Below are 12136 nucleotides of genomic sequence, written 5' to 3' on the forward strand. Positions count from 1 at the left end.
TTCTACGCAGGAATGGGAAAAAATAATTCCCAAACCAAGATAAAACCTTGCTCAACGCACTAGCCATACCGATCCTCCTTAGAGTTCTTGAATCACCAAATATATCCTTAAGGCCTTAGCTCTTGCTTTTCTAAAAACCTCTTCACTGTGATATACTCATAGAGTTTGCTCTCTGACTTCCTTCAGGTCTCTCAAGTAACTCTTCCTCAGAGGGGCTATCTCTGACCACTCCAAAATACACATCCCCTCATCCATCAGTCTCTATCTATCCTTTTATCTTGATTTATTTGTCTCCATATCACTTTACAAAGCACTTTTCACCATTTGACATTACATACATATATACATATAAAAGGATTGTAAATAAATATATATATATATATATATTTCCCATCTTTTTATAGTCTGTCTCTTTCAGTAAAATATAAGCTCCTCGAGGATGGGAACATTGACTCCTCCGTTTATCAATGTAGTCCAATCTCTAAAACAGTGCTGGCATAGAGAAGGAATTAGATAAATATTTGTTTAATGAATTAATGAACAAATGCTAAAAGCTTTCAGAGAGAAAAACAATACATACAGGTATGACTGGAATCAGCCTTCTCCTTAACAATCCCAGTTAAGAAAAATGATGAAAGGAAAAATAATTCGAGCACAGAAATCTCCACCCAGATAAACTATCAATAAAATGTTAGAGCAAAACAAAGCCATTTTCAAATATGCAGAGGTTCAGGAAGTTCACTACTCACACATACTTTCTGGGGAAAATTATTTGACGATGTACTCTAGCAAACAGAAAAGTAATCAAAAAGACTGGGACACACAGAATCAAGAAACAACCGAAGTTAACATAGAAGAGCAATAAAAAGAAAATCAAAGGGTATACAGATCATCCTTGACTTAACAATGGGGTTTTGTCCCAATAAACTCATCATAAATTGAAAATATTGTTAAGTCAAAACTGCATTTAATACACCTAACCTACTAAACATCATAGCTTAGCCTAGCCTACCCTAAACAGGCTCAGAATATTTATATTAGCCTGCAGTTGGGCACAATCATCTAACACAAAGCCTCTTTTATAACAAAGTTTTGAATATCTCGTGCAATGTATTGAATACACTAGTGAAAGTGTAAGACAGACTGTATGGGTACAGAATGGTTTAAGTGTATGGGTTGTTTACCCTCTCGATCACCTGGCTGACTGGGAGCTGCAGCTCACTGCCACTGCCCAGCATCACACAAGAGTAATCAAATCACTAGCCTGGGAAAAGATCAAAATTCAAAATTCGAAGTACGGTTTCTACTGAATGTCTACCAATTTGCACCACTGTAAAGTTGAAATATCATAAGTTGAACCATCATTAAGTCGGGGACCATGTGTAGTTGCTTTACAAAGCTAATGGCCATAAATTTAGAACAAGGAGTCAGACGAATAGCTCTAAGAAGAGAGCAAATTCTATTCAACAAATAGTAATTAAGTTATAAACTGAGTAACATGAAGACAGTCTTCTTTTCTCCTCTCAACAAGAAAAAACAACTCCTAAAACTGTACAGGAAAGCCATTATCCAAATACTGAAGAAAACAAAAACATAGCATCATTTTCAGAAATGAGTGGGAATATTAGAAAGTCACCTCCAAGTGTACAAGTTATAGACACAAATTGTATTTCCTTCTTTATAGACCTGCTCTTGTTACAACTTAAACTTGCAGTAAATATCTTCATAACCAAGATAGCAAAAATGCAGATATTGATTTTCAGTACTTCGAATCAAGCCTTCACACTCCATATGCAGGGTAACTATAGAACCTTTAGTTATAGAGCTAAAATGTTGTAATGTACTACATGTGGAAGTAACAAAATTACAGGTAACAAAAATGGTGGGGGTAGTGTCAAAGAGAGGGTAATATAAGGACATTAATTAACTCACTATAAACACAGTAAATTAAAAACTGTTAATAAAAAAATCTGGGGGCAGGATTTATTTTCATTTTATAGCCTAGCTCAGGCTTTCATTACTCCTCAGATAGACCATTACAATACCTTGAAATTAGTCTATTTGTCTCTACTATCCAATTTACCATTTGTTGAGTGGCTATAATGGACACTATGTGACATGCTTAAGATTACGAGGTTAGCTTATCCACGAAAGCTAAGTCTTTCACAATAAGCCTAATGTGCTGTTGAATTAAACGAGCTGTAAGAACAAGGTTCTGAGTAAGGGCTTGGGAAGTTAAGTATCAATTTAGGCAGAGGTTTTACATAATTTTTACTTGTTTCATTTTTTTTAAGTCTAGGAATTCAGGACTATATTTCTCAAAGAAAAATTTCTGTACAGTCAGTGTTTACTGTAATTCTTAACACAGTTGAACAAAGTAATAACTTGAAAACTATCAAAAACACAAATTTTAGAAAATACAATGCTCTATTGAAAAAAACATGCTAAAAAATTTTAAAAATTTTTTCCAAAATTATCAGGTTAAATAAGCCACTCACATTTGTGCTTAAACCTATTATGATGCATTCACTTACAAGAGCTCTATTTAATTTGTTTTTAGATGATGGCATTTTTTTTTTCCTTTTTCTTGAGCAAACACAAGATTTTTGGCAGACAAACATTAATAAACAAAAACATGCAGACACCAAATATAAGGCCCTATTAGTTACCTCCTGCTACTGAGATGCAATGAAACTAAGAGAAAACGTGAGTTTGAATTTAATTCTTTCAGAGGTGGACTATTCATAGCTTTCACATGTGTATTATTACTGCATAAGCCAAGAATCTGTAAAATCATCTTTCTTATACAAGAAGAGAGTTTATAATAAACATAATTTAAACAACTAAAAGAATGAACAAACTTCTTTCTATCAAGAGGAAGTCAAAATGGCCTCACAGTAGGCTCTGCATTCTGGAGATAATCATGTCACATATATGGACTCACTCTACACATGTCCATTAGTATCAGAATGAATATGTCACATTTTTCAAAATTAACTCAATTTATTCTCATTTAGACAAATTTATACTCTTCCATAAAACAAGAAAATTGGAAAAGTGATTGCAAAACAAAATTTTAAAACAAACAATATCTAAACTCAGAACCAGGTTGGCTACAGCCCAAGAATAATTCTTAAAATTACCCTCAGAGTGCATCTTCTAGCTTTGGGACAATGATTTTTACACCTTTCTTCATTTTCTAAAAGCACAAAAATTGATACAAAATAATCTTACCTCTGATGAGTCCATCTTTGGAGATAATGTGCAGGTCAATACATGGTCACCTATGTTCTGTGGATTTTGTTTCAGAAAGCTGTACATTGACTGAGCAGATTCGGGACTATCTAACTGAAGAATTGCCTTTGGAGAAGATAAAAAAAAGTATGAATAGTTCCTATAAAAAATTAAAAGTAGAGTTACCATATGATCCAGCAATCCCACTTTTTGGTATATACCCCCAAAAACTGAAGGCAGAGGTCAAACAGATATTTGTATACCCATGTTCATACTAGTATTTTATTCACAATAGCTAAAAAGGAAAAGCAACTCAAGCATTGATCAACAGATTGGTGGATAAACAAAAGGGTATATACACACAATGGAATATTACTCAGCCTTAAAAAGGAAGGAAATTCTGACATATACTACAACACATGCTGAAAGACATCATGCTAAGTGGAATAAGCCAATCACAAAAGGACAAATATTGTACGATTCCACTTATATGAGGTACTTAGAGTAGTCAAATTCATAGACAGAAGGTAGAATGTTAGAATGGTGGTTTCCAGGGAGTAGGAAGAGGGGCAATGGAGAGTCATTGTTGAATGGACATGGAGTTTCAGTTTGGGAAGAAGGGAAAAGTTCTGGAGATGGATATTGGTGATGCTTGCACAAGAATGTGAATATACTTAATGCCACTCAACCGACACTTAAACCTGGCTAAAATGGTAAGTTTTGTTATGAATATTTTACCACAATAAAAAAAATTTCTTTAATGATTTCTAAAAGTATGAATATATTTTTCTTCTAGACTTCAAATACATGATTACACAAGTAAGGTGAACTTTCGTTTCAAAGTAAACAAGAGAAAACAACCTTTCAAACGTTGCAAAGTCAAGGTAAAATTGAAAGGATGTTGGGTATTTTCAAAAACAGGATTAAAAATGTCTAAGTAAAGGTTCAGAATTCCTTATGCCATCTGTCATCTCCCTTCCACACTATTTCTAAAGTACCAAATTGCTCTATATACCAGTTAGAAGCATGTCAAAGAAATTAATGTCTACTTGTTCGTCAATTAGGTACTTTTTATGAGCAAACATTGTCAACTTTGATATAAAACCCTATCTTTCTAGCTAATATATGGCTGATCAAAATCTAATTTCATAACCAATATATACCTAAATTAAATATTAAACATGGAGGACACAGAAAATGTAGAGGTTAACAATTTCTTTTAAGAAGCCAAATCACGTAAGTAAGAAATAATCATTTTATACTTCTTTCCATATAAACTAAACAAAGAGACTTAACTGTGTGTTTTATGGCTTCAAGGGACTTTAGAAAATACCTGGTAACCTTGCATTGTAGCTCCTTTCACATTGTACAATTAAGGACTAAAAGTGTAAACCAACTTAGCCAAGGTCACATAGGTACTTAAGACGATGAATACAAGTCTAAACTTCCCTGTAACATAATGCTCTTCACACAAATTACCTTTCTCCCTTGTGCAAGATTTATTTCCCCTTAAAACTAGGAGTTCTGAGGAGAGAGAGACTACCTCTTCCTTTTTGTCACAGCCCAGGAGAAAATATGCTGGTCTATCATAATTCCGCTAAGAGACCCTGAATGATGTTTATAGGTGCTTCAGTTCAGAAGCTGAATTAAAAGTTGCAGACCACAAGAATATGGAGTTCAGTTATATATTCTTGACAGAACATACAGCTAAAATAGGAGGGACCTTGTTACCTTGTTTTTATTACTTATGAATATGTGGTGATCCACTTTTCCAAACTGAAGTCCAATACAAAGTACACATTGAAGTCCATCTTCCGGTAAATTATCAAGATGTACAAATCGATTGTAAATTTTATCTATATCTGCCTGTAGCTTTTTTTTGAGAGACAGCACAGAAAAAGAGAAACACAACTGAAGTATCAGACTGTAAAACATGGATTAACAGCAATTTAATTTTTCAGAGGTCAGATGATATCCTCTCCCAAGAGTAAGAAAATGACTATGTGGGTGAAGATAGAGAGGTCTTAGTTTTTTAGATTTGAGTAATCAGGGAAAACAATATACTAAAACAGGAAGTATAATCTTTCTTCTATCAACATATTTACTCAAAACACTTAATATACCCAAGCTACTTATCGCTCCAGCATCTGGAAAATATTTCACATCAGGGATGACCATGACCTTTTATTTCTTAATTTTACCAAAAGAAGACCCATCTGACACCTCCATCACCTCAATATTTAAAAATTAGTGCTAAGGTTTTCTTTAATTCCTAACAGGTGAACAAATAAAACAACCAATGTTTCTATCAACTAATCAAGTGTACAAAAAGCATTTAAATGCAAACCTTACCTCTGGGTCATTTTCTTTAGTCAAGGTTGTAAATATAGCTTCCTAGAAAGGCAAAATAGATGAAGGTTGAAGGTGTAAGCTCTTCCTCCTTCACATATTTAATTAGTAAATATTTATGATAAAATACCCTATATGAATAAGCATTAAGCATATTTCATAAAATGAAGAGTCAGCAAAAGTTCTGTTCCTTCCAAAACTCTTTCTCTCTTCCTAAACAAGTTACCCAAGTCCCACCCTACCCATACACCTTAATCCTGCCTATTCCCCTAAGTGCATTAAAGATTAATAAAGTGGTACCATTCTGGGGAAGATACTCAAAGTCACATATAAAGAATAAGAGATTTAATTTAGCAGACAGTAAGAGAATTCAAATTATGAAACAAAAAGTTAATTAAGCAAAGTAGGGAATGAGGAAGAACAGAGATGTAGAGTAGTAAAAAAACCAGAACTGGGTATTAAGTGGACAGCGATTTAGTGCTGTTGAATTATAAAAAAGCCAAGAGTGGCATGAGACAAGGATGTCAAAGCTGGGAAAGACTAGCTAATGGAAGGGTTACATGTATAGGAAAGGAACTTTACCTTATGAGACTATGGCTCTTAAAAGAACTTTTTTTCTCTCTTTTGACACTACTGACAAACAAATCTCAGCAATTACATTACATTAGAGTGATTCTCAATGGAAGGCTATTTCAAGTTATGTGCATTTCCACCTTCCTCTAGAGATTCTAATATCTCTGTTTTATGTCTCTTAGCAGTTGATAGTAAATGTTTGTAGCCCACACAGAAACAATGAAGGGTCTCTAAATCAGGTGAATTTGAATAGATTTGAATTTTACGTCAGTCTCAAAACTTTGTGGAGAAGTTTTAAGGGAGACAAAACTGAAGGTAGAAGACATAAAGAACAACTACGTCAGCAGGAGTTTTTAAGAGGTGAAGCAATGGTGGATGGGATGAAGAGGGAACAAACTCCAGAAATACTTGGGAGTTAAAACAGACAAGACCTAGTGACAGACTGGTTGTTAAGAAATGAGAGGAAAAAATTAAAGATAATCTCTGGGATTTCAGTTTCAATGACAGATAATGGCAGTTAGATAAGAATAGAGGTCTCTACAGACAGCAGTTTTCAACTGTTTTCCATTCCAACATACATGAGGGATTGGATTCCCTCAATATGGAAGCAACTCTCTAACAGTAGCATGGGAGACTGGGAGGATAGAAGGCTTTCTCAGTGTCTGAAAGAAAACATGTGACCCAAAGAAGAAAACCAGAAAACAGACTACAATAAATCTATTAAAAAATTTAATAATATTCTAGTAAAAATTATGGCAAGTTTCTTATTCACCTCATCTTTTATATTCATGTTTTCAGGAGCCATACTTATTGAAAGTTGATTTCCATCCATTGATATTGGGAAGCAGGTATAAAATTTCACCATAGAATCTGCAGATTTTCTATTTATTTCTATAAATGCCTTTTAAAACAGAAATCACAAGAAAAAAATAAATGTCTTATTTAAGTTACTTTTTCTTGAAAAGATTTAATACTTAAGAGCAAATGAATAACTTAGTAACTATTTTTAAGGTAAAAAATGCATTCTTCAGAAAGGTAAGGCAAACAGACTCAGAATATTACAACCATAAACAAGAAATAATGAATGGCTGAACCCATAAAAGGCAATACTAAAAAGGGAAATACGAGTGGACATACTAGTAAATGATATTAAGGAAAGTCTTATTTATCTTATTCAGCACTGTACCCTTAGTACCCAAAGCAGTATCTAGCATGTAACAGACATTTAATGAACATTCGTTAAGTGAACAAATAAGTTTAATGATTGATTAATAAAGAGAAAGAAGAACCAAAGAAATGTGTAATGATTGCCAAGTTTTTATTTTATTGTTTTCATAAGTGTAAAATTGTAGCTCCAGACATTTTGGTTTTAATTTTCATACCTGGGTAAGTAAAGAGGTTGTACATTCTTTCATGTTTGATAGTTAATGAAGTAGAAACCTTCCATATATTTGTTTATAGCTGTAACCTTTTAAAAACGAATTATCTTTTTGTCATCTGTCAATTTATTTATTGAACTTTTAATATTTTATAGCATATGTGGATATGAATCCTTTGTTTCCCATTTTACACAAATATTTTTAATGTTTTATATCCATTTTGCTTTATGTTAATTTTAATTTTACAAATGTTTAAAATGTTTATATGACTGAATCTGATATTTTTCCATATAATATCTAGAAAAGTATTATAATTCTACTCAACTCTAATCAAACCTAGACAGATAATAATCTAGAGTTTCTGCATGTGGATTTTATACGTAATTTATCTACTTACATATCTACTTTGGTATATGATGTAAAGTATGAATTTGAATTATTTGTTCCTAGATTCCCAAAATTTCCCATTTCAATGTATTGTCACATAAAAAAATTCTTATATTAAAAAATGCATTCCTTTTTATTCTTGTCTATCTCTAATCACAAATAATCTGCTTTTTAAAAAACGGTCTTACTGAAATATAACACGTATCATAAAGTTCATCTGTTTGAGTGTACAATTCAATGGTTTTTAGTATATTTACAGAGTTGTGCAACCATTCAGACAGCCTACTTTCAAGATGATGTGAAATTGCATATAACTCACTTATACTCACTCTCCTCTCCTACTCTGTTTTCTTAGGCACAGTGGCTCTAATTACCACCAAACATATATATCCTACTCTACTCTCAAAGGTCTCTAGTGACCACGAACTCCTTTCTACTGTAAGAACACTACTAACCACCACTCTAATTGACGTCATTTCCATTATTTAAACTTTCCTGAAATCTCACCTCCGATAAAGTACCTTCCACAAGTTGTTCATTATTAACAATATATTTTGTTTTGTTTTAAAATTACAAAAGGAATACATAATTATTAAAGTAGACTTAAAACATACAAATAAACTTAGGTTGTTCTAAGTACTGATGACATCCTTAGTCTGAGTCTTAAAATGTTTACTTCACATTTAAGTATAATTAATAAAAGAAATATTAGTAAAAGAGTGCTCTACAAAATTTTATAAGTCGTTTTAAAAACTCTATATGAACATACTAAAGATGTAAAACATTTTCTAGTAAACTAAAATTTTGAGCAAAGCTTTGACACATTAGTAAGCCATTCTTTCCAATATTAAAACTATGTCTGATTAGAATAATACTATAAGGGATATCTGTGTTTTATATTTTAAAACTCCCTTAGCTTGAGATAGCTTAATTACTTTGAGGCAATGATTTTAAATCCTTTCTTTCTAGTTTTGTAAACTTAAATGTTTTCAAAATGTGCTTGCAGACAACACGAACAGCTATTATCATCTTACCTTATTATGAGATGATAAAATCAAAATATCCTTTAAACCACCAAATGGTTTTACTAGGTTGTAAACTTCTTCTATAGAATATCCTTTATTAGGCAAATTAGAAATAAGTACCACACACATTTCCTCTGTTTCCTTCAAAATAAATTTAAGAATTGACATTAAAATTTCTTTAACTACTTTTACATTTACTTAAGTTTATACTACAGATCATATGTTATGTTAGTAATTAAACTCCATTTAATAATAAATCTGATCAATTCAGAAGACTGGTGTGAATCTCAAACTAAAAACAAAACAAAATGCAAATTTCCTCTCTTCAAGTACATAGAATAATTTCAAACATACCATGTGTCATCTAGTCAAGATCTTTAGTGCTCTTTTTCTCAAATGTTGTTTAAAAATACAAGTTCAAAAACATAAGTTTGCTTGTCTCTGACTACAACTCCTTCCTTTCATACACTGTTGCCATTCCTGTGCCTTGTGATGCTAATATCCTCAAGCTCTAAATCAGTGCCTATCCTTTTATCTCTCTGCATAAAATAATCACTTCAGGGAATATAAAGCTTAACTAGTCTCTTAGGATCCTTACCCAAAAACCCAATCCCCACTACAAAGTAAACACTTTCATTTCTGCCTTCCCTTCTCTCAGACCTATTTTATTCTTCAAGATGACTCTCTCATATCAATGCCAATTTTTCCTTTAGTGGACATCAGAGAAATCCTTAAAGGTGTACTATAATAAATTTGGCAACTTGCGACTTATCTTTTTAAAAGAAGAGAGGTAGGAAGTTATAATTTTCATAAACCAGTTGAGAATGATTTTTAACTAGCATGTCAATTGTATTCATAAATGGTTTCTTCTAAAATGCTTTAAGTAAACCTAAAATACCCTATTGGTGCTTTAAAATATCCTTCCTAAAACAAAATAGTAAGACACACTACTTAGTTACTACTTGAAGAATGGATCTACCAGTCAAAAATAAACTTATGCTTAGATCCCAAACGATCTCAAGATCTTAACCAGTAAAATCTAAATTAATGAGATTTTATTATACTTATAATAACAGATGTAACCCAAGGAGAACAATAAAGTGAGCTTTATGTCCTTCAAAGAAAACTGCAAACTCCACTTGCTCCTCTAAAAATGCAAAGAACAACTGATATTCTAAACAGAGACATTATCTCCATTTGTCTCTAACAAAGAAGAAGAAAACATTTCACAAAATTCTGTTGGTTCTAATGACAATCTATTGTCTACTCAAAAACCCATTTTGGCCTAACATTTTGTTCTTGGTGAAAAGTAAATCTCAAAAACATGCACATTTAATGATAATCTGCACCTAAACTTTTTTGACTTACTTTGTAACTCAAGATTTTTTAACTCAAACCATATTTAAAAAGTCACAAATGACTGGAATTTTTCACCATACCAAATCCTGTACATTTTTTACCTAAGTTTTTAGCAAAAAAAATATGTTGTGTTAAAATTTCTTAGGCTTTTACAAAATAAGTAAAAAATAAAAGCTGACCTTGTTAACTGATTCATCTTCTGTGGCCTCCAAAGCAGCTTCTTTAGACACAAAATAAAATAAGAATTCATACAGGTCTATTTCATTTATCAAGATCCCACTTTATTCCACAATGGATTAAATAGTAGCTACATAAAAATGTATACAATTGACAAAAGACTAGAGAATTTAAGTAGGAAACAGCTACAGAAGTAACACTGGCTTTTAAATAATATGTTTAGTTTCAGTCCTTCTGAGAGCAAAATTTAAGATTAATCAAGAGACACAGTGAAGATCTGAACTGTAATATTCTTAACTTCACTTAGGTATGACCCTGGTGTTAAAAAAAATATATACATATGGGACACAAAATTAAATGCCTTATTTTCTTAAAATTTAATTTTCTATCTTTAAACATAAGAGAAGAAAATAAAATTTCTATTGACCCACCTGGAATAGTTTCTTTAGCACTATTTTCAGTGGTTTTGACTTCCACACTGGTCTTTATTTCAGAGTTTTCTGCATGAAATAGTCTGCTTTAATAGTCTAGAAAAACACGCTAATATATTTAAACTAATGAATCTAAACAGGAACTTAAATTAGTTTATATTTTGCCACTTCAAGTCTCTTCAGGCTGACCCGATTTAAGTCAAAGGTAATACAAATTTCTCTTAGAAAAACAAAACAATCCCTTTAAAATTTTTAAGCTATGATTTTGGGGCTGGCCCCGTGGCCGAGTGGTTAAGTTCGCACGCTCCACTGCAGCCGGCCCAGTGTTTCGTTGGTTGGAATCCTGGGCGCGGACATGGCACTGCTCATTAAACCACGCTGAGGCAGCGTCCCACATGCCACAACTAGAAAGACCCACAACGAAGAATATACAACTATGTACCGGGGGACTTTGGGGAGAAAAAGGAAAAAAATAAAATCTTTAAAAAAAAAAAAATTTTAAGCAATGATTTCAAAATATACTTCAAATGTATACCAAGATGATCTAACTAAAAGAAAGCATTGAATGACAGCATTTCAAGCTTACCTGATACAATCACAGGTTTACTGGTGTCTTTGTTTTTGACAATGCCAGCCTTTTTGACTTCTAGAGACTTCTTTCCACTAGATTTTGCTTTTAAAAGTAGAATTGAACCATTATTCTAAGAGTCTGATCATTTAGCATGTTTCACACTAATAAATTAGCAAATAAGTAGTTTGACTTTACTGTAAAAGCAGTTCTTTTCCATATATTTATTATTTCCATTTATTTTCAGTATCTGTTTACTAATAAGATTAAAAGCACATACAATTTTTGTTAATGGCCATTAATGAGCAATAAGTTTAACTCTAACGTGGCAGAGGCACACCATAAGCATACAAAAAATTCATATTTTATAATTTTACAAGGGTTCTTTAAAATTACATTAGTTTATTGGAAAAATATATTAGTTTATACTTAATTTGTAAATAATTAACAAAGCATGTTAGTTTTAACATGTTTTATTTATTTAAAATAGTGTTCCATTTCTTTATGGAGGAAATACATTCTTATAACATGGCAAGAAAAAGTCTTCTTTAAAGTAACAAATATCAGAGGAATTGTGCAAGCTGGGGAAGGTAATATGAAGTGACAGCTCTAAAAAAATGAGGAAAACAAAGATTAAACAATTTATACGGGGGA

At 32.1% G+C, this 12136-nt stretch overlaps 1 protein-coding gene and 1 long non-coding RNA gene across 4 annotated transcripts in view; one reads left to right on the top strand and one right to left on the bottom strand.

Annotated features, from left to right (window-relative positions):
* ZNF638 (zinc finger protein 638) overlaps positions 1-12136 on the bottom strand; it is a 138808-nt gene that overhangs the window by 16640 nt on the left and 110032 nt on the right. For all 3 annotated transcript variants that reach the window (XM_070236254.1, XM_070236255.1, XM_023618928.2), the window contains exons 13-20: positions 11501-11587; positions 10915-10983; positions 10486-10526; positions 8957-9088; positions 6929-7057; positions 5587-5628; positions 4966-5106; positions 3235-3360 (exon numbers count right to left, since the gene is read on the bottom strand). In XM_070236254.1, coding sequence (XP_070092355.1) covers positions 3235-3360; positions 4966-5106; positions 5587-5628; positions 6929-7057; positions 8957-9088; positions 10486-10526; positions 10915-10983; positions 11501-11587 — 767 coding nt within the window. The remainder of the gene's footprint in view (positions 1-3234; positions 3361-4965; positions 5107-5586; positions 5629-6928; positions 7058-8956; positions 9089-10485; positions 10527-10914; positions 10984-11500; positions 11588-12136) is intronic.
* On the top strand, positions 3787-9256 carry LOC138917840 (uncharacterized). The gene is made up of 2 exons (XR_011426376.1): positions 3787-3947; positions 4031-9256. It is a non-coding gene; the product is annotated as an uncharacterized lncRNA (long non-coding RNA).

Source organism: Equus caballus, chromosome 15 (assembly GCF_041296265.1).
Source record: "Equus caballus isolate H_3958 breed thoroughbred chromosome 15, TB-T2T, whole genome shotgun sequence".
Taxonomy (NCBI): domain Eukaryota; kingdom Metazoa; phylum Chordata; class Mammalia; order Perissodactyla; family Equidae; genus Equus; species Equus caballus.